Here is a 24,103-nt window from a genome sequence, read left to right as displayed (position 1 = left end):
TCTATTTTTTGACCCCCCGGGGCAGAGTCAAATTTGACCCCAGGGGCATTATTTGGAGAAACTTGGTAGAGGACTATAAGATGTCACTACATACCAAATTTGGTAGCCCTAGGCCCAATGGTTATGGACGAGAAGATTTTTAAAGTTTTCACAAAATAGGCCTCATATAAGCAAATTTTTAATTTTTGATCCCCCGGGGCAGGGTAAAATTTGACCCCAGGAGCATAATTTGAACAAATTTGGAATAGGTTCATCCCAGGAATATTCCTGAGAAATTTCATCACAATTGGACCAGTAGTTTAGGAGAAGATGTTAAAAGAAAAAGTTAACGCACGGACGGACGCACGCACGCACGCACGACGGACACAGGACCATGACATAAGCCCCGCTGGCCTCTGGCCAGTGGAGCTAAAAACTCATTAATGTAAATACATGAACATCAATTGAAACATAAAGTGTAGACTATAGTTTAATTGCATTGATATATATTTTGGCACTGGCAGGCATCTTTGAGATTAATAAACAAAACAAAACAAATTGTGTAAAGGGATTTAAGAAGAAAAGTTTCACATATTCGTTTTATTCGATTTCTCTACATAAGCCGGTGCTATATTTGAACAATTGCACGTTATCGTGTAAATATGCAAATGTAATAAACGCAAGATTTATTGACAACGCAACTTTATGAACTTTATCGTATAAGTACGCTTAAAACAACACAATATATTTTAAAAGAAATATGTTATTCTGTGCATGAAGTCCGTGTTATACGATTTCTTGATTATAAATTTGAAACTATTTCTAAACAAATGACGCGCTAATTTACGAAACAATCGTCATTTTTTAAACATTCTAAACATATTACATGCATTAACTTGTTTACACATCTTTACGTTAGATAACGTTTGACAAAACCGTATTTAGTTTAATTGTTGAAATTTTACCATGTAGATCTTGTCGAAATCGTGTACTTTTACGCTAATTATAGAACGTTATCATAAACCGATAGGCCAGGACAAAGGTGTTCGTCACTCTACCGTTTGGTCCTCACGTTAGGAAGAGAAAACAAAAAAGAAGACATTCCTTAAAGTATTATTAAACCCATTTCGTCTTGTTTCCATCTGTATTTTGCCTTTTATCTTCTATTTCATTAAAATTGGAAAACGTTGTGTTTAGTTTAATGAGCAAAAATGAATCGCAAGGAAAACTGAAAAGAACGTTTATGTATTTCTGTTCTCCACGAACTATGTTATACAATAAATGTATTTTTAAATTACCAGTTATCGCAAAACGACCAACGAAAACTTGCTGGCTTTACAAAAATGTTGGCCCAGTTTGAGCCCTGTAGACTGGTTATCGGTTGAATATAACACACAATTATATAACAGTCTCAGTTCTAAACGTAAAGTTAAACATCATAATATCCAAACATTTGATAGATAAAGGAACCGTCAACGCAATTGACGAAAAATGAAAAGTTCTAAAATACCGTATTTTTTTACAATTATTAGTTTATATTGATTAAAATATCACGACTGGTATATAACATTACTTGAAAAAAAAATCAAATTTTCAGTATATTCGGTAATAAAACTTCGCGATGTGAAATCGAAAGTACATCGCGAAAATAGGTGACATAACGATATACACACTATAAATAATGCAAGTATATTGATCATTATATATAAAAAATAAACACAATTCACTACGCATGCACAATTTGCATTCCTGTGTTTACCACGTGACGATGATGATCAATCTACTTGCGTTATTTATAGTTAACTGGTAGTTACCTGGTACCTGTACCCAGTAAAATGTATTACCGAATATACTGAATATATGAAAACTTAACAACTTTTTTCAAGTAATGCAATATACCAGTCGTTATATTTTAATCAAAATAAACGAATAATTGTAAAAATAAGGTAGTTTAGAACTTTTCTTTTTCTTCAATTGACGGTCTCTTTAAGTGTATAAGCCTGTCAATTGAAACGGATGTGTACGGAAATAGCGGTACATTTAAGTTTTACGCATTTTCTCTATAGTTATGATATGCAAATAATGAAACATACCTGTGTACAATCTACTCCGTAACGAATATATTACGATAGAGACCCGGTTGTCTACCAATATGTAATGAAGTGCGCACGATCGAATGTCGAGTTATATTGACGTCCTGTAATATGATAACGGACGGGATTTGCATACTTAAACTATGCCTTCATATGAAACGAACGAGTGGGACGGGTAAAACTAGCGCTGTACATTAACAAATCAATAGAAGTAAATCTTTGGTATGCGGTAGTTATTATTACTTCACTGAAGCAACAAGGGTGAAACAGTGTTTAGCAGACGATTTTACCATATGATTTTCTTTCCATCTTCTGTCTTTTTAATAATGTGGTGAATAGGAGGAATTTACATTTTATGTAATCCTGATCACTTATCATTTTTCATGCTATAGAAAAGTCAAAATTGCAATCGAGAAAAATGTTTAAAAATTTGATTTGTGGGTGAATCATGTTTGTTAATTATTTTGCGTCGAACTATTGCATTTTTGTGGTAGTTAGTTTAGGTTTTCATGATGATCTCAAACCCTTGTACCGTTACACAGCTCAAACATACACAGACGTGAAAATGTTAACGAATTGCACGTAAAGCTGTGAATACTATTGAGGCCAATCGTGTGCTTTTGTAACACACATATTAGGCATTATTATCAAGATGTGTTTACCCAATCTCTTGCACGACGGTTACATTTCATTCACCTCTGTGTTGGGCTTAGGTGGCACACTACAGTTTTTTTAGTCTCGGCCAATCTCGTACACAAGCAGGAGCGAACCAATGTCTGGAAACTGGTCACCTCGCAAATCTGAAAATAAACCAAGCACATTTCCAGAATGGTTGAGGCTGTGCCTTCTGAAAAATCAGTAACATTCAAATCAAATGAGTTGGGGCAAAATGTTTTAGTATTGATGATTTCAAATCAAAACATGAGAATTCTGTGTGTTTCCGAGCCTTTTTAAGCCAGTTTCAACAACAAACTGCCACTTTCCTGCAGAAGCAATGTGCCTGGAAACCATGTTTTTACATTGGTAACTTACCAAGTACTAAAAAGCAATGGAGAAAATTGGGGGTCAAAGGATTAGATTTTTTGTAAAAGTTCAATGTCTGTACGCCCTTTCAAATTTCCAACAGAAATACTGACCGGAGCCAGCATTACACCTGTTTTCGAATTGCATTAATTCTACTTCCTGTATGCAGCTATAGTTAAAATACCAATGTTTTGGTAACTAACAAACATCCAAGAAAAATCACCACAACTCAAACCTGACATTCATTATTATGTAGACACTCAAAATGGTGCTTACTTGAGCAATGTTCTCTTTATTTAGAAATTTGACCGGGGCCAATTCGCATTGGTGGCTTAAAAGTGTGGTGTGCAGCCTTAAGGGCCAGCAAAGTCTTAGAACTGCAGAATATGGACTTGTTTTCTTGAAATTTGGACAAAAACAAGCAAATATAATACATTCTTGACCAAGTCTGAAGGCTTGTTTGTTATTTATAAAGCGTTTAATCCGACCCCTGTTTTCCCTATTTTTTCTATGCCATTTTCAGGGTCATTGTAGAAGTCATGGTAGTGAAAAGCTACCTCACAGAAACATATTGCAACAATTAAATGAAGTCTTAATCACATTGAGATGACAAATGGTAGTGCAGGTGACTTGGTCAGCCTTTAAATAATAACTTTATCAAAGAAGCAACACAAAAACACACAGTTTTGGGCCAATAAATACTTGGCGTTGCTTAGATTTTTACAGCTCTCACAACAAATGCACATGTTTTTGCTTAAAGTAATAAAAATATAAATAAATTGCATGCTTAGCATGATCTTGAAAGGCAAGTTAAGCATTTGTACCTTTAATCTGTTGTAAAAACACAACATTTAAGGCCCCTGTGTAGAAATCCCTTAAACAGGCCCATGCAAGGGAGATAACCCAATCATAGCATAAATAATTGGGGCTGACATATTGAGGAAATACCCCTGATATGACACTAATGATTGCCTAAAAATTGACATCTGAGATAAATATTAATCCATATTTCTTGGAAACAGAAAAAGTAAAACTTCTAGTAAGCTCAGATCATTGTTAAAAGGCATACAACAATGTGAGGCACTTGCAAGAGTCACTTCTTCACAATAACTTTTTATTTGCTTATAAATAACATCAGTTGAATTGCGCATAATGGCGAAAAGTAAGTTATGGCGCTGTTATAGATTAAACAAAGCACGCAGGACATTTTGGTATAGACCAGGAAACACATTCCGACAAACATGCCAACATTTACCTAGCCCACTGAAGATGTCGTTTTACCTTCAGTAACTGCAACGGAGTGTCTTTCCGCTGACAAGGCTGTTGACGTACTTTAGTTCTTCTCCAGGGACTATCTTGCCTTACAAGCCAATGACTAAAACCTGAAATAAACAACATTCCACACTGATTTCAATGCGAAAGCATGCACATTGTTAACATGGAAACAATGTTAACAAGATTGTTACCAGGCCATAGGTCCTTAACAGTACTAAATTCTGCCCAAACGGCCATTTTGAATCATCGTTTTGACTGGATTCTTATATTGTTTGCTATAATTTTTGACATTATATGAAAATAAAGCCCTTCTTCACCACAGAGTAGTAAGTTGTCCATCCCGGCTACATATTGAACACATTCTTCATACAGAACTGTTTGAGAATTGCAGACACCAGTAAACATGATTCCGAATTACCTCCCTTGATTTACGAACAGTATTGGTCATACAATAGTGTTAAGGGCAAACACTCTGTTAAAAAACAAAACCTTAGGAATATATAAGTAAGCAAAAGCATGTTTCATGGGTGTTTGATCATTTTGGAAATTTGTCGTTTTACCTTAAGGTGGCACACTACAGTTTTTTTAGTCTCGGCCAATCTCGTACACAAGCAGGAGCGAACCAATGTCTGGAAACTGGTCACCTCGCAAATCTGAAAATAAACCAAGCACATTTCCAGAATGGTTGAGGCTGTGCCTTCTGAAAAATCAGTAACATTCAAATCAAATGAGTTGGGGCAAAATGTTTTAGTATTGATGATTTCAAATCAAAACATGAGAATTCTGTGTGTTTCCGAGCCTTTTTAAGCCAGTTTCAACAACAAACTGCCACTTTCCTGCAGAAGCAAGGTGCCTGGAAACCATGTTTTTACATTGGTAACTTACCAAGTACTAAAAAGCAATGGAGAAAATTGGGGGTCAAAGGATTAGATTTTTTGTAAAAGTTCAATGTCTGTACGCCCTTTCAAATTTCCAACAGAAATACTGACCGGAGCCAGCATTACACCTGTTTTCGAATTGCATTAATTCTACTTCCTGTATGCAGCTATAGTTAAAATACCAATGTTTTGGTAACTTACAAACATCCAAGAAAAATCACCACAACTCAAACCTGACATTCATTATTATGTAGACACTCAAAATGGTGCTTACTTGAGCAATGTTCTCTTTATTTAGAAATTTGACCGGGGCCAATTCGCATTGGTGGCTAAAAAGTGTGGTGTGCAGCCTTAGAACGGACTATTGTTATGAAAGCGTCTCATTTATGTCATGATCATTCCAAGCGTTCATCATTGAGGTTACAGAATACTAAACAATCTCTTGCACGACGGTTACATTTCATTCACTGCATTAAAGAAAACCATCTCATACCATGATATCTTATATCAGTCTTAATTCATTATTATAAAATTGATATGTTTTTTTTTTTATGTTAACAAACCAACATACATACACACGTCGAAGCAATTCCTAACGTCACTCAAAAAAAATATGTTCAATTGTTTACATTTGTGAAGTGCGTGGAATGATTCCATCTGCGTAAATGGGCAATAAATTAGTCCCAAAGAGTTGCATTAAAACTCGCAAGTTTTTGCACGATTTATCGTACATTTAAAAGTCATATTTCTTAATTTAATGCATTGATATATATTTTTGGCACTGGCAGGCATCTTTGAGATTTATAAACAAAACAAAACAAATTGTGTAAAGGGATTTAAGAAGAAAAGTTACACATATTCGTTTTATTCGATTTCTCTACATAAGCCGGTGCTATATTTGAACAATTGCACGTTATCGTGTAAATATGCAAATGTAATAAACGCAAGATTTATTGACAACGCAACTTTATGAACTTTATCGTATAAGTACGCATAAAACAACACAATATATTTTAAAAGAAATATGTTATTCTGTGCATGAAGTCCGTGTTATACGATTTCTTGATTATAAATTTGAAACTATTTCTGAACAAATGACGCGCTAATTTACGAAACAATCGTCATTTTTTAAACATTCTAAACATATTACATGCATTAACTTGTTTACACATCTTTACGTTAGATAACGTTTGACAAAACCGTATTTAGTTTAATTGTTGAAATGTTACCATGTAGATCTTGTCGAAATCGTGTACTTTTACGCTAATAACAGAACGTTATCATAACCCGATAAGCCAGGACAAAGGTGTTCGTGACTCTACCGTTTGGTCCTCACGTTAGGAAGAGAAAACAAAAAAGAAGACGTTCCTTAAAGTATTATTAAACCCATTTCGTCTTGTTTCCATCTGTATTTTGCCTTTTATCTTCTATTTCATTAAAATTGGAAAACGTTGTGTTTAGTTTAATGAGCAAAAATGAATCGCAAGGAAAACTGAAAAGAACGTTTATGTATTTCTGTTCTCCACGAACTATGTTATACAATAAATGTATTTTTAAATTACCAGTTATCGCAAAACGACCAACGAAAACTTGCTGGCTTTACAAAAATGTTGGCCCAGTTTGAGCCCTGTAGACTGGTTATCGGTTGAATATAACACACAATTATATAACAGTCTCAGTTCTAAACGTAAAGTTAAACATCATAATATCCAAACATTTGATAGATAAAGGAACCGTCAACGCAATTGACGAAAAATGAAAAGTTCTAAAATACCGTATTTTTTTACAATTATTAGTTTATATTGATTAAAATATCACGACTGGTATATAACATTACTTGAAAAAAAAATCAAATTTTCAGTATATTCGGTAATAAAACTTCGCGATGTGAAATCGAAAGTACATCGCGAAAATAGGTGACATAACGATATACACACTATAAATAATGCAAGTATATTGATCATTATATATAAAAAATAAACACAATTCACTACGCATGCACAATTTGCATTCCTGTGTTTACCACGTGACGATGATGATCAATCTACTTGCGTTATTTATAGTTAACTGGTAGTTACCTGGTACCTGTACCCAGTAAAATGTATTACCGAATATACTGAATATATGAAAACTTAACAACTTTTTTCAAGTAATGCAATATACCAGTCGTTATATTTTAATCAAAATAAACGAATAATTGTAAAAATAAGGTAGTTTAGAACTTTTCTTTTTCTTCAATTGACGGTCTCTTTAAGTGTATAAGCCTGTCAATTGAAACGGATGTGTACGGAAATAGCGGTACAGTTAAGTTTTACGCATTTTCTCTATAGTTATGATATGCAAATAATGAAACATACCTGTGTACAATCTACTCCGTAACGAATATATTACGATAGAGACCCGGTTGTCTACCAATATGTAATGAAGTGCGCACGATCGAATGTCGAGTTATATTGACGTCCTGTAATATGATAACGGACGGGATTTGCATACTTAAACTATGCCTTCATATGAAACGAACGAGTGGGACGGGTAAAACTAGCGCTGTACATTAACAAATCAATAGAAGTAAATCTTTGGTATGCGGTAGTTATTATTACTTCACTGAAGCAACAAGGGTGAAACAGTGTTTAGCAGACGATTTTACCATATGATTTTCTTTCCATCTTCTGTCTTTTTAATAATGTGGTGAATAGGAGGAATTTACATTTTATGTAATCCTGATCACTTATCATTTTTCATGCTATAGAAAAGTCAAAATTGCAATCGAGAAAAATGTTTAAAAATTTGATTTGTGGGTGAATCATGTTTGTTAATTATTTTGCGTCGAACTATTGCATTTTTGTGGTAGTTAGTTTAGGTTTTCATGATGATCTCAAACCCTTGTACCGTTACACAGCTCAAACATACACAGACGTGAAAATGTTAACGAATTGCACGTAAAGCTGTGAATACTATTGAGGCCAATCGTGTGCTTTTGTAACACACATATTAGGCATTATTATCAAGATGTGTTTACCCAATCTCTTGCACGACGGTTACATTTCATTCACCTCTGTGTTGGGCTTAGGTGGCACACTACAGTTTTTTTAGTCTCGGCCAATCTCGTACACAAGCAGGAGCGAACCAATGTCTGGAAACTGGTCACCTCGCAAATCTGAAAATAAACCAAGCACATTTCCAGAATGGTTGAGGCTGTGCCTTCTGAAAAATCAGTAACATTCAAATCAAATGAGTTGGGGCAAAATGTTTTAGTATTGATGATTTCAAATCAAAACATGAGAATTCTGTGTGTTTCCGAGCCTTTTTAAGCCAGTTTCAACAACAAACTGCCACTTTCCTGCAGAAGCAATGTGCCTGGAAACCATGTTTTTACATTGGTAACTTACCAAGTACTAAAAAGCAATGGAGAAAATTGGGGGTCAAAGGATTAGATTTTTTGTAAAAGTTCAATGTCTGTACGCCCTTTCAAATTTCCAACAGAAATACTGACCGGAGCCAGCATTACACCTGTTTTCGAATTGCATTAATTCTACTTCCTGTATGCAGCTATAGTTAAAATACCAATGTTTTGGTAACTAACAAACATCCAAGAAAAATCACCACAACTCAAACCTGACATTCATTATTATGTAGACACTCAAAATGGTGCTTACTTGAGCAATGTTCTCTTTATTTAGAAATTTGACCGGGGCCAATTCGCATTGGTGGCTTAAAAGTGTGGTGTGCAGCCTTAAGGGCCAGCAAAGTCTTAGAACTGCAGAATATGGACTTGTTTTCTTGAAATTTGGACAAAAACAAGCAAATATAATACATTCTTGACCAAGTCTGAAGGCTTGTTTGTTATTTATAAAGCGTTTAATCCGACCCCTGTTTTCCCTATTTTTTCTATGCCATTTTCAGGGTCATTGTAGAAGTCATGGTAGTGAAAAGCTACCTCACAGAAACATATTGCAACAATTAAATGAAGTCTTAATCACATTGAGATGACAAATGGTAGTGCAGGTGACTTGGTCAGCCTTTAAATAATAACTTTATCAAAGAAGCAACACAAAAACACACAGTTTTGGGCCAATAAATACTTGGCGTTGCTTAGATTTTTACAGCTCTCACAACAAATGCACATGTTTTTGCTTAAAGTAATAAAAATATAAATAAATTGCATGCTTAGCATGATCTTGAAAGGCAAGTTAAGCATTTGTACCTTTAATCTGTTGTAAAAACACAACATTTAAGGCCCCTGTGTAGAAATCCCTTAAACAGGCCCATGCAAGGGAGATAACCCAATCATAGCATAAATAATTGGGGCTGACATATTGAGGAAATACCCCTGATATGACACTAATGATTGCCTAAAAATTGACATCTGAGATAAATATTAATCCATATTTCTTGGAAACAGAAAAAGTAAAACTTCTAGTAAGCTCAGATCATTGTTAAAAGGCATACAACAATGTGAGGCACTTGCAAGAGTCACTTCTTCACAATAACTTTTTATTTGCTTATAAATAACATCAGTTGAATTGCGCATAATGGCGAAAAGTAAGTTATGGCGCTGTTATAGATTAAACAAAGCACGCAGGACATTTTGGTATAGACCAGGAAACACATTCCGACAAACATGCCAACATTTACCTAGCCCACTGAAGATGTCGTTTTACCTTCAGTAACTGCAACGGAGTGTCTTTCCGCTGACAAGGCTGTTGACGTACTTTAGTTCTTCTCCAGGGACTATCTTGCCTTACAAGCCAATGACTAAAACCTGAAATAAACAACATTCCACACTGATTTCAATGCGAAAGCATGCACATTGTTAACATGGAAACAATGTTAACAAGATTGTTACCAGGCCATAGGTCCTTAACAGTACTAAATTCTGCCCAAACGGCCATTTTGAATCATCGTTTTGACTGGATTCTTATATTGTTTGCTATAATTTTTGACATTATATGAAAATAAAGCCCTTCTTCACCACAGAGTAGTAAGTTGTCCATCCCGGCTACATATTGAACACATTCTTCATACAGAACTGTTTGAGAATTGCAGACACCAGTAAACATGATTCCGAATTACCTCCCTTGATTTACGAACAGTATTGGTCATACAATAGTGTTAAGGGCAAACACTCTGTTAAAAAACAAAACCTTAGGAATATATAAGTAAGCAAAAGCATGTTTCATGGGTGTTTGATCATTTTGGAAATTTGTCGTTTTACCTTAAGGTGGCACACTACAGTTTTTTTAGTCTCGGCCAATCTCGTACACAAGCAGGAGCGAACCAATGTCTGGAAACTGGTCACCTCGCAAATCTGAAAATAAACCAAGCACATTTCCAGAATGGTTGAGGCTGTGCCTTCTGAAAAATCAGTAACATTCAAATCAAATGAGTTGGGGCAAAATGTTTTAGTATTGATGATTTCAAATCAAAACATGAGAATTCTGTGTGTTTCCGAGCCTTTTTAAGCCAGTTTCAACAACAAACTGCCACTTTCCTGCAGAAGCAAGGTGCCTGGAAACCATGTTTTTACATTGGTAACTTACCAAGTACTAAAAAGCAATGGAGAAAATTGGGGGTCAAAGGATTAGATTTTTTGTAAAAGTTCAATGTCTGTACGCCCTTTCAAATTTCCAACAGAAATACTGACCGGAGCCAGCATTACACCTGTTTTCGAATTGCATTAATTCTACTTCCTGTATGCAGCTATAGTTAAAATACCAATGTTTTGGTAACTTACAAACATCCAAGAAAAATCACCACAACTCAAACCTGACATTCATTATTATGTAGACACTCAAAATGGTGCTTACTTGAGCAATGTTCTCTTTATTTAGAAATTTGACCGGGGCCAATTCGCATTGGTGGCTAAAAAGTGTGGTGTGCAGCCTTAGAACGGACTATTGTTATGAAAGCGTCTCATTTATGTCATGATCATTCCAAGCGTTCATCATTGAGGTTACAGAATACTAAACAATCTCTTGCACGACGGTTACATTTCATTCACTGCATTAAAGAAAACCATCTCATACCATGATATCTTATATCAGTCTTAATTCATTATTATAAAATTGATATGTTTTTTTTTTTATGTTAACAAACCAACATACATACACACGTCGAAGCAATTCCTAACGTCACTCAAAAAAAATATGTTCAATTGTTTACATTTGTGAAGTGCGTGGAATGATTCCATCTGCGTAAATGGGCAATAAATTAGTCCCAAAGAGTTGCATTAAAACTCGCAAGTTTTTGCACGATTTATCGTACATTTAAAAGTCATATTTCTTAATTTAATGCATTGATATATATTTTTGGCACTGGCAGGCATCTTTGAGATTTATAAACAAAACAAAACAAATTGTGTAAAGGGATTTAAGAAGAAAAGTTACACATATTCGTTTTATTCGATTTCTCTACATAAGCCGGTGCTATATTTGAACAATTGCACGTTATCGTGTAAATATGCAAATGTAATAAACGCAAGATTTATTGACAACGCAACTTTATGAACTTTATCGTATAAGTACGCATAAAACAACACAATATATTTTAAAAGAAATATGTTATTCTGTGCATGAAGTCCGTGTTATACGATTTCTTGATTATAAATTTGAAACTATTTCTGAACAAATGACGCGCTAATTTACGAAACAATCGTCATTTTTTAAACATTCTAAACATATTACATGCATTAACTTGTTTACACATCTTTACGTTAGATAACGTTTGACAAAACCGTATTTAGTTTAATTGTTGAAATGTTACCATGTAGATCTTGTCGAAATCGTGTACTTTTACGCTAATAACAGAACGTTATCATAACCCGATAAGCCAGGACAAAGGTGTTCGTGACTCTACCGTTTGGTCCTCACGTTAGGAAGAGAAAACAAAAAAGAAGACGTTCCTTAAAGTATTATTAAACCAATTTCTTCTTGTTTCCATCTGTATTTTGCCTTTTATCTTCTATTTCATTAAAATTGGAAAACGTTGTGTTCAGTTTAATGAGCGAAAATAAATCGCAAGGAAAACTGAAAAGAACGTTTATGTATTTGTGTTCTCCACGAACTATGTTACACAATAAATGTATTTTTAAATTACCAGTTATCGCAAGACGACCAACGAAAACTTGCAGGCTTTACAAAAATGTTGGCCCAGTTTGAGCCCTGTAGACTGGTTATCGGTTGAATATAACAGACAATTAAATTACAGTCTCAGTTCTAAACGTAAAGTTAAACATCATAATATCCAAACATTTGATAAATGCTTTAAGGAACCGTCAACCGCAATTGACGAAAAGTGAAAAGTTCTAAAATACCGTATTTTTTAAAATTATTAGTTTATATTGATTAAAATATCACGACTGGTATATTATATTACTTGAAAAAAAGTTCAAATTATCAGTATATTCGGTAATACAATTTCGCGATGTGAAATCGAAAGTACATCGCGAAAATAGGTGACATAACGATATACACACTATAAATAATGCAAGTTTATTGATCATTTTATATAACAAATAAATACAATTTACTACGCATGCACAATTTGCATTCCTAGGTTTACCACGTGACGATGATGATCAATCTACTTGCGTTATTTAGGTAGTTACCTGGCACCTTTACCCAGTTAAATTTATTACCGAATATACTGAATATATGAACACTTTTAGAGCACTTTTTCAAGTAATGTTATATACCAGTCGTTATATTTTAATCAATATAAACTAATAATTTAAAAAAAATACGGTAGTTTAGAACTTTTCTTTTTTCTTCAATCGCGTTTGACGGTCCCTTTAAGTGTATAAGCCTGTATATTAAAACGGATGTGTACGGAAATAGCGGTAAGTTTTACGCATTTTCTCTATAGTTATGATATGCATATAATGAAACATACCTGTGAACAATCTACTCCGTAACGAATACGATAGAGACCCGGTTGTCTACCAATATTTAATGAAGTGCGCACGAACGAATGTCGAGTTATATTGACGTCATGTAATATGATAACAGACGGGTTTTGTTATGTATACTTGAACTATGACTTCATATGATACGAACGAGTGGGACGGGTAAAACTAGCGCTGTACATTAACAAATCAATATAAGTAAATATTTTGTATGCGGTAGTTCATTTTACTTCACTGAAGCGACAAGGGTGAAACAGTATTTAGCGGACGATTTTACCATATGTTTTTCAATCCATCTTCTGTCTATTTAATAATGTGGTGAATAGGAGGATTTGACATTTTATGTTATCATGATGATATTTTTGTAAAGTGAGAACGATAGTATAAATTACCTGCCAGGATACAAAGTACTTTAACATTTATTTTACAAATCAACGCTGTCTGATGAATCGATATCATATTGTAGTTTTAAAGCTGCTAAGTAAGTCCTGCTATAGAAAAGTCAAAATTTCAATCGAGAATAATGTTTAAAAAAAAGATTTGTGAGTGATTCATGTTTGTTAATTATTTTGCGTCGAACTATTGCATTTTGTGGTATTTAGTTTAGGTTTTCATGATGATACCAAACCCTTGTACCGTTACACAACTCAAAAACACATAGACGCGAAAATTTTAACGAATTGCACTTAAAGCTGTGAATACTATTGAGGCCCATCGTGTGCTTTTGTAACACAAATATTAGCCATTATTATTATCAAGGTTTGTTTACCTATCATGCGGATATATCAAACCGATTGACAAGATTGCATGGAAAAATTAGTATAAAAATAAACTGGAAAGTGTACATAAACAAATGAAAAATATAACGTTAAAGAAATCTTTAAACTTGATAGCGTTATGTGTTATTACACCAACTTCTAATTGCCATACACATGAATTGACACTTATATGGACGCTGTTTATATTTTTAGTACATACAATATAGATGATACTCAAATCACTTCATGTACATGCACTTAACATTCCGATAACTAGAGTAACCGTGTAAACTATTAACGTGCAGTATACGTCATGCATAAATTCCCTATCCTACGGAATCAAATGCAACTCAAACAATGTCTAGAGCAAACAATGCGCTGAATACATGCACAACATCACTACATTACTCGTTGTAGTTTATGATTACATTGATTCAATTTGAGTAGTATCGATATAATTTATGATCGTATATTTTGTGAGGTTATAATCTCAAAGACTCTATGGATCCGCACCACTGGGTCGATGTCATATGTTTATTTACATTTGATTCGAGATATCGCAGCCGCATTAACATATGCACACAAAACACAGAGACAATACGTGTTTAATATAACAAAGCAGTCGTATTTTAAATCGTGTTTAAATATGATTTTAATGAATTTATTGTTTACAATGATAAATACATTTGCGAAAGTTAAGATATGTATGCAAACATATTATCAAAAGAGCCAAACTCAATTTTATATTTCTGACCTGTTAGGTACATGAACATAGTGTTTTGTCTTTCTAGTAGAATGAATGTTGGAGTCTTTTTGCGCAATAACATGTCTCCGAATAACAGGAAAAAAAAGTTAATACGTTATTACGTTATTAGGAAACATAAAATGAAAATCGGCAATTCCAAAATAACAAACAAAACATTCCTCTTATCAGTTGCATGACGTATGCTCCATCACAGTGCGTCGTAATTTTGCGCTATTAAATATCTACGTCATTTTTTTTGTTTCAGTCGAGCTTTGTCCATTTGAATACCGACACATTAATGGCGTAATTGATGAGGGACAGATTGACATTATCAAATAATAATAAAAGTGGGATGAAAAAAAGTCGAAGATGATAAAAGCAAGAGACCGATGCACATAAACGGACAGACAAACTGTTGGTTTAAAAACAGTTCAACCTGCTGAGCAATCGTCATTCCCTCCGCCGTCCCGCATGTGTTTTTGCATACTTATATCAAGTATTGATGTATAGAGAATAACAGGTTACTGTCCCATCGATTTGTAATATATCAGACGAGGCATAGAATAATATAACGGCAAGGCTTGCCGAGCCATTATTTTTTTCGTGGCGAGCGTTTTGTAATATATCAGGCGAGGCTTAGAATAATATAATGGCGAGGCTTGCCGAGCCATTATTTTATCCGTGCCGAGCCTGATATATTACAAAACGATGGGACAGTAACCCGTTTGTCTGTTTATCATACCACATTTTCCTAAAAACCTGCAAAACAATCTATTTTGTATATTTAAATGTACGGATCCCCGCTGATATTGCTGATCCGACTTTTACACGTTGACATACATGTACCAACGGCGTTGGAAAAGACGACACGAAAATAAATGCTTATTTTAAACATCGTATAGAGAAAAAAAATTGTTTGACCTACGAATGGGAAGAGTACACCCGCTTTAATTATAAACGTATTGAATTGGAGATCTGGAATTGACTGCAGCGACAAATTCAATCGAAGAACACACTTCACCGAATAGTTTGGAGACGGCATTTTGGAGATGTGTATTGAAATTGACATTTTGATGATGGTGTCAATATTGACATAAGCGTGTTAAATCGTTTGTTTAAATAGTTGAGGATTAGCATACAGTTATCATTTGTCTTGACTTTCTGTGCAACACTTGCGAGTGCAATGACTACATCTATATTGAAGATTTATTGCCCGATTGATGACGTCATTTAACTTCTGTAGTGCGGGTTGATTTAAAAAAAATAAACGTTTTTGTGATTTATGACTTTAAACTAGAATACAATATGTACGTTCTTGGTATCAAATTGTTTGTTTTGTTGAACCTCATTTATGTTGATAGAAATTGTTGACTTGATTGCAAATTCCACGTAACTCCAACATTGACTGATATAAGAACTTCCCGTTGACCATGATATACAAAAATATATCAGGCAACGTTATAGCAGGCAGATATCAATGCGGTGGTATGATAAATTGTTAGATCGTTTTTTTATCAATAAAATATATACAATGAGCATAAAATATATATAAGTCGAGAAGCATTGATGCATAAACAAAGACCTGTTAGCGGGCAATCATGAACATTAGCAGAGTATTTCATATATGTTTCGACAATAAATGTTTTAAACGTAAAGAAATTTTATTTGCGATTTACCATATGTATTTAATTGGAAATCATGTATTATAGTTCGCACTGTGATTACATGGAAACGCCACATTATAACGCAATATAAATGCACACACCCCTATATTCGTAATTTTTTTTAAGTGCTCTATAAGCTGAATTAATTTAAGCAATACACAATGTCATGTTGTTTGCAATTAAAAACTTGACCCAAAACAAAATCGACTAATTTTGCACCGTCTTATTTCTGCCGTTTTCTAGTTGAATGTAACATTTCAATGCAATGTTTTACTACAGTCGCCCACATTATTATTGTTCGTCAGTTAAAACGATGGTGGCTTTGAGAATATGAGACTGGAAAAAGTTAAGTTGTCCAAACCATATGGGAGATTTTAACAAGAGTAAAATTTTGGTAGGCCTTCATTTAAGAGTAACGTTCGTGAATGTTGGCAACTAAAATTTCGTTAGGGGCATACTTTAAACAATGATATTTGTCATCGTATATATTTAAAAAAATATTTGCCTCATAGAGCGATTTGGTTTCTTCATCTTTATTTTTAAATACATAAATGTTTTTAAGCATTTTCGAGACTATGCTTGAAAGTTTGAACGCAAGAAAGACGCTAAATACATGAAGTGTGTGGATGTGACGCGGACAAAAATACTTAGATTGACTTTATCAGCCTGAAAAAAGGAAACTGTCGTACAAAAAGAATTTTGAAAGATAAATAAACTAGTGTAATTCGCAATAACACAATTTGTTCCACAAAATCGATATTTTTTTCGTTTACTTATTTGGAATTACAACATATTAAACAAGAGGGCCATGATGGCCATGTATCGCTACCCTGTTTTTTATGCGAAAAAAGCGGGCAATGTGCATGGGTTGAAATGTACTCAAGCATGTGACTTTCTCTTTCTATCCCTCGTCCCACTGGGCGCTTAAAGTTGGAAGGGTGAGCATTTTTATATATAAATTTGGTCCCAGGGGCATAATTTGAACAAACTTGGTAGAGAACTATAAGTTGTCACTACTTACCAAATTTGGTAGCCCTAGGCCCATTGGTTATGGAGAGGAAGATTTTTAAAGTTTGCACAAAAGAGGCTTTACATAAGCATATGTTCAGTTTTGTGACCCCTGAGGCAGAGTCAAATTTGAGCCAAAGGGGAATAATTTGAACAAATTTGGTAGAGGACTATAAGATGTCACTACGTACCATATTTAGTAGCCCTAGGCTCTATAATTATGAACAAGAAGATTTTTAAAGTTTGCACAAAATAGGCCTTATTTAAGCATATGTTCATCTTTGTGATCCCCGGGACAGGGTCAAATTTGACCCCAGGGGCATAATTTGAAAAAAACTTGGTAGAGAACTTTAAGATTTTAATACATACCAAATTTGGTAGAAATAGGCCCAATGGTTATGGGCAGAAGATTTTTAAAGTTTGCACAAAATAGGCCCAATATAAGCATATGTTCATTTTTGTGACCCCTGGGGAACGGTCAAATTTGATCCCAGGGGCTTAATTTGAACAAACTTGGTAGAGGACTATTAGATGTCACTACATACCAAATTTAGTAGCCCTATGCCATATGGTTATGGACAAGTAGATTTTTAAAGTTTTCACAAAATAGGCCTTATTTAAGCGTATGTTCATTTTTGTGACCCCCAGGGCAAGGTCAAATTTTACCACAGGGGTATAGTTTGAACAAACTAAGTACTGAACTATTTGATGTCCCTAAGTACCAAATTTGGTAGCCCTAGGTCCTACGGTTATGGACAAGACGCTTTTTAAAGTTTGCACAAAAGAGGCTTTATATTAGCATATGTTCATTTTTGTGACCCCTGGGGCAGGGTCAAATTTGACCCCAGGGGCATAATTTGAACAAATTTGGTTGAGGACTATTAGATGTCACTACATACCAAAATTGGTAGCCCTATGCCATACAGTTATGGACAAGTAGATGTTTAAAGTTTGCACAAAGTAGGCCTTATATAAGCATATGTTCATTTTTGTGACCCCCGGGGCAAGGTCAAATTTGACCCCAGGGGCATAATTTGAACAAACTAAGTAGAGAACTATTAGATGTTACTACATACCGAATTTGGTAGCCCTAAGCCCTACGGTTATGGAAAAAAGATTTTCAAAGTTTGCACAAAATAGGCTTTATATACGCATATGTTCATTTTTGTGACCCCCGTGGGAGGGTCAAATTTGACCCCAGGGGTTTAATTTGAACAAATTTGTTTGAGAACTATTAGATGTCACTACATACCAAATTTGGTAGCCCTATGCCATACGGTTATGGACAAGTAGATTTTTAAAGTTTGCACAAAATAGTCCTTATTTAACGTATGTTACTTTTTGTGACCCCCGGGGCAGTTTCAAATTTGACCCCAGGGGCGTAATTTGAACAAACTAAGAAGAGAACTATTACATGTCACTACATACCAAATTTGGTAGCCCTATGCCATACAGTTATGGACAGAAAGATTTTTAAAGTTTTCACAAAATAGGCCTTATATAAGCATATTTTCAATTTTGTGACCCCCGGGGCAGAATCAGATGTGACCCCAGGGGCATAATTTAAAGAAATTTGGTAGAGGACTATTAGATGTCTCTACATACCAATTTTGATAGCCCTAGGCCCAATGGTTATGGACGAAAGATTTTTAAAGTTTTCACAAAATAGGCCTTATATAAGCATATGTTCAATTTTGTGACTGCCGGGGCAGGGTCAAATTTGACGCCAGAGGCATAATTTGAATTTGGTAGAGGACTATTAGATGTCTCTACATACCAAATTTGATAGCCCTAGGCCCAATGGTTGTTGACGAGAAGATTTTGAACGTTTTCACAAAATATACCTTATATAAGCAAATTTTCATTTTTGTGACCCCAGGGTCAAATTTGACCCCAGGGGCATAATTGAACAAATTTAAAAAAGGTTCACCCCAGGAACATTCCTGAGAAATTTCATCAGAATTGGACCAGTAGTTTAGGAGAAGATGTTTAAAGGAAAAGTTAACGCACGCACCCACGCACGCACGGACGCACGCACGACGGACACAGGACCATGACATAATCCCCGCTGGCCTTTGGCCAGTGGAGCTAAAATGGTCGAGCTCGTAATAAAGTAATCGGTAGGGAGTTAAGGTGTCGGCCAAGCGAACGAAAGGAGTTGAGTGTGGTCGCTGGGCAAAAAGTAGTGACAAGATCTTCCGGCCAATTTCAACAGAAGCAGTGATGTATCTAACAGTCAAACATTTTGCATAAAGAAAGAATTACAATGGTTTTTGAGAATCCCTTGACGCTTTAAAATTTAATACATGGTTGATTTGTTGACACAATTTGTTTGTAAATTATATGTCAATGCATGTGTTATGCTTGAAACGTGTGCCGTACTTTAAACTTGAGAAACTGTGTCACTTCCGTTATTTGGATCTACCCGACAAATATCTGTAACAGGTTTTGATGTACCAGCAGTTTTATGTTTGTGTTTGATACATTTGAACAATCATACACCGTAAATAAAGCTGAAATATTATCCCTTAGAGAGATTAGCAAATAAACGATCTTTAAAAATACCAGTGAAAACAGATTTGAAGTCGTCTTAAGTTTTAAGATTTGTTTAATGTCTTTTAATCTAGTCCATCAACACGGCTGTTTGTTCAACGTTTGCTTCCAGTAAATGCCGGGTTGTCCGGAGCTGTGTCTATGCGTCTTTTTTGTTCGCTTTGTTTTATACTTTTCAATATGTATGGTATGGATTTATTCATTCTTTACACCTGTAAAGAAACAGATTCAGAATCTTTGAGCTTTTAAATTATACATGGCCACACTAATCCTTAAACGTTTGATTTTTATTTCATCGTCTGATGAGTAACAGATGGGAGACTCTCATAATTGCACTCTCAAACGCGGAGTTAATGTAAACTGGAAAGCACAAACAGAGATACAGGTGGACAAGGAGGAAGGTTGCTTAATTTACAATAATGCTCGTTATGTCGTTTTTTGGACACACAAACTTCGAGCAAGGATTTATAAAAAACGACCATTTATTATAAACACCGTAACGAACTCGCTGGTATGTTTAAGTTATACATGCATCTAAGCAATCACAACACTATATAACAATAAGAACATAGCAAATATTTTATAGTTATTAAAATTCATTCAACAGATTAATCAGCTTCGATTAAAACCAAGCCCTTAAATATCAATGAATATGGTCCAGTGAACGTTAATGTTGGCCGAATATTTCACAGGCTTTAGCGAGATGCGATTTAATGCTCGAAAGATAAAGTACGTAGTGATTATATACTTTTTGTGAATTTACTTTTGAAACATCATCAGAGTGTATATAATGTACGAACAAATTACATACTCGTTATTATTATCACGAAATAAATTAAGTGTCTTTAATAATAGCAATACACTAGTTCGTTTACTTTAACGAGAAACAGTTGTGTGCTGGGATTCGCAACATGTTCATGCACATTAATAAACTTTTCAAAGAACCTTCACATCGCAAACATTTAACAGTATACACACTAAGAAGTATATAAACGTACATTAAATCTACAACACAAAATATATGTTCATATGATAAATGTTATTTATATATAACTGCATAGATAATTTACGAACAAACTAGGCTTTTAAACGGATACTACTCTGTTTAAACTGCACAAATAATGTTCCATTCTTCAGATGGAAAATGGGGTATATATATATGTTGACACTTGCTTTAGATTTAATAAAACGATAATAAAAATCAAAACGTGAATGTATTTTATTTCGTATTTGTTGATTAATTCTATATTGTTTTTGTTAACTTCGAAAGTTTTTACTACTAAAATACTAAAGTAAGTATTATGAGCGTTAGTTTCCCTTAAATTACTTATATTTGAAAATGTCGAACATACATAATTAAAATATACGCTACGAAATACTGTAACTCAAACAACTAGTTATACTTCGAATATAGCAAAACATATTCATGCACATTAATATACTTTTAAAAGATTCTTCAAATTTGAAACACATAACAGAATACACACTTCAAATGTTATAGACGTACATTAACTACACAATACGAAATAATTTATCACAGTATGCTATTAAGTTAAATAAATGTACACTAGTTGTAATAAACATATTCATAAGATAACTTAAAAAACTATGTATCTATCTGTATGGACAAATTTACGAACAAACATTGCTTGTTAACTTATACCATGCTGCTTAAACTGCACAAATAATGTTCATTTCCTCTGATTGAAACTATGGTATATGATGCCACTTGCTTTAGATTTAAGAAAACAATAATACAAATCGAAACTTGACTGTTTTTTATTTAGTATTTTGCTCGTTTATAAATTCGATATGAAAGTGTTTCCTTCGATAGTTTTTACTAAACTCGAGGTTTTATAAGCTACGTGATCCCTTTAATGAATTATATTTTAAAACATCGCACATACATAATTTAAAAATACGCTACGAACATCGTAACTCAAACAACTTTTTAAACTTCGATCATAGGAAAATGCACATGTGTAAAACATAGTTTACATATCCACATTTTCTTTTTTTTACATCAAACACAGTTTCATGTTTTGTTTTTATTTTAGAATATTTATAACATTGATAACAATTCATTCGTCCGTCCACAACACAGTTACACACTGGACATTTAATAAAGGAACGGTTTACTCGGGAGATGCATTTTCTTCCGTCTCATTCCTGAAGAATTTCGGGATATCTTCCAGTCCCAACTCTGGTACATCATATGGGACATCTAGCCATTTCTTATGTTGCGAAACGATACCCGTTCTCATGTTCCTAAGCTTGAAGCATTGCAGTTTCAGAATAAACAAGTCGACACCATCGCGATCAGCTACTATGCCCCAGTCCAATGGACACTTTTTACAATACATCTTCCCTTTCTTTTCTATGCCATCGTATTTCTTTGGGCTTTTGTGTGGTTTTGTCGTAATCTTTGATGGAAAGTCTTTTGCTATCACAAAATGCTGGCTTCCAAGTTTTCGCACATCTGACACCAAGCATGCCATGGAGTTGCATCGCCTACACAGAATTTCGAGGTCATCTTCCGATCTTCGACTTTTCTTTGCCTTTTCATACTCCGTTTTGTATCTGAGCTTTTGCATCTCATCGGTTTGAAACATCTTCAATTTATGTTCAACAGCCCGTGCATTAATATTTTTCAACTCACTTATTGCTTTGTACATCATGTTTGCTTTATACGCGTTGATCATTTCCTGTTCCAATTGTTTTTCATCTCCCATTACGACAATCGTTGCGCCTTTCTTTCTGCTTCGACCTGACAACATTTTCGGATTATGAACATATATAAGATATAAACACGACAAAACAATTTTACAGAGCTTATTAAACCACCACAACATTATGGCATACTTTATCAAAATAATTACGAACGGATTTTATTATTATTTTCAACCTTTACAGTTGTTCAGATTTAAGTTTGTAATGGATATACATCGAGTGCGGTTACTTAAATTGATCCCGACCTTTCATCTGAATCTTTGTGATTTCGTCTCCGGAGTAGTTGTAGCTGATAACGATGTTGCAGTCCGGTACGTCAATACCTTCTGTACCAACAGACGTACAAACCATCACCTTGTAAAAACCGTCTCTGAATTTCTGAAGGGTCTCGGTCTGGACAGCTTCGGTCATACCTGGAGCGATAAAATATATGCAGGTGATTAATGTATACATCCAAAAGATACACTACTTCTGTTGGTAAGCAAGTTTGTTTAAGAACGTAGTAACTTCAATGTTAAATGTATACCTTCATCCGCCCCCTTTGTTTGTTGTCCATACAATCGACTAGCCTTAACTCCGATCTTCTGAAGATCTTCATCCAAATATTTAGCTAGCGCTCGGCATGTTGCTCTAGCCTTTACAAAGACAATCGCACGTGAATCGTCGCCTTTTTCCAGTATCATTTTTGTAGCTGTTCGCTAACAATCTGCACGTTCGGATTTGCTGCATCCTTGTCGTTTTTTAATTTATTGAGCTTCCTTTGAACATCTGAAACAATGCAAAAACAAACCTTATTTTGTTATATTTATGTTTTTATCGACTTAGCGAGTGAAAATGATATTATTATGCACATACATGTTTATGCCCATGAAAGCAAAGTTAAATCTAGAGTGGCGACAGTATATATACAATAAGGAGAGTGTCTAAGTTAGTAAGTGTTGAATGTATTTTACAATTATTTACCAATAAGATTGTCAAACAACTTCTTTTCCGTTTCAGTATGTTTTTTCCTACCCTCAAATTCACGGTGATGCTTTTCAGAGAGATACTTGGCTACTTCGGCGATTTGAAGAAGATTACATACTTCGATTGCAGAGTTGTATACCTGTAAAACATGCTAGTTGTGTTATTTCTAAAACAAAGACATATACGTCTATTTAATTACCATGACATTCAGTTCTGCACATCTCTAATAATCCTATAAATGCCCATGCTTTGTATAAAGGTTAAAAATGCATATGTGTTTAGGATTGAAACTCCAAATACTATATTCCCATTAGACATATACTTATCAATCGAAGGCGTAATCTTGTGTTTAAATATTGTATATGCATTTGACTATGTTGTTAAGTTTAAATAAAATATGTCTAGCTTATCCAACCGTTAATCAATTAAACAAATACTTCAGATTAAATGGAAACCTTTACATCCATGGAACATGTGCAACTCGATTACTTAATAGCAGAGAACGCTTAAATTTACATATTGTTACGT

At 34.4% G+C, this 24,103-nt stretch overlaps 2 protein-coding genes across 2 annotated transcripts in view; both read right to left on the bottom strand.

The window, feature by feature from the left end:
• LOC127880561 (antiviral innate immune response receptor RIG-I-like) overlaps positions 1-10,781 on the bottom strand; it is a 115,829-nt gene extending 105,048 nt beyond the window's left edge. The window contains exons 1-5 of the mRNA XM_052427877.1: positions 10,464-10,781; positions 9,910-10,010; positions 4,931-5,023; positions 4,377-4,477; positions 2,735-2,872 (exon numbers count right to left, since the gene is read on the bottom strand). The gene's annotated coding sequence lies outside the window, so the exon portion shown is untranslated. The remainder of the gene's footprint in view (positions 1-2,734; positions 2,873-4,376; positions 4,478-4,930; positions 5,024-9,909; positions 10,011-10,463) is intronic.
• A 9,562-nt stretch (positions 10,782-20,343) lies between these two features.
• Positions 20,344-23,292, bottom strand: LOC127881335 (antiviral innate immune response receptor RIG-I-like). Its single transcript, XM_052429093.1, has 3 exons — positions 23,136-23,292; positions 22,855-23,022; positions 20,344-22,646 (listed from the first exon to the last, which is right to left on the bottom strand). The coding sequence occupies exons 1-3, from the start codon at positions 23,290-23,292 to the stop codon at positions 22,015-22,017; spliced, it is 957 nt and encodes a 318-aa protein (XP_052285053.1). The 3' UTR covers positions 20,344-22,014.
• Between the last annotated feature and the right edge of the window lie 811 nt (positions 23,293-24,103).

The sequence above is a fragment of the Dreissena polymorpha genome, chromosome 5 (genome assembly GCF_020536995.1).
Source record: "Dreissena polymorpha isolate Duluth1 chromosome 5, UMN_Dpol_1.0, whole genome shotgun sequence".
In the NCBI taxonomy this organism is placed as follows: Eukaryota; Metazoa; Mollusca; class Bivalvia; order Myida; family Dreissenidae; genus Dreissena; species Dreissena polymorpha.
Note: the sequence above shows the minus strand (reverse complement) of the source record. Positions and strands in the feature narration are given on the sequence as shown.

What these genes read in the sequence shown, in the direction of transcription:
- LOC127881335 (XM_052429093.1), bottom strand. Translation starts at nt 23,292, where the DNA reads ATGATACTGGAAAAAGGCGACGATTCACGTGCGATTGTCTTTGTAAAG. An exon ending in AACAAAGGGGGCGGATGAAG is followed by an intron (nt 23,023 to 23,135) that starts GTATACATTTAA and finishes TTATCGCTCCAG; the next exon opens with GTATGACCGAAGCTGTCCAG. An exon ending in CACAAAGATTCAGATGAAAG is followed by an intron (nt 22,647 to 22,854) that starts GTCGGGATCAAT and finishes AAATGTTGTCAG; the next exon opens with GTCGAAGCAGAAAGAAAGGC.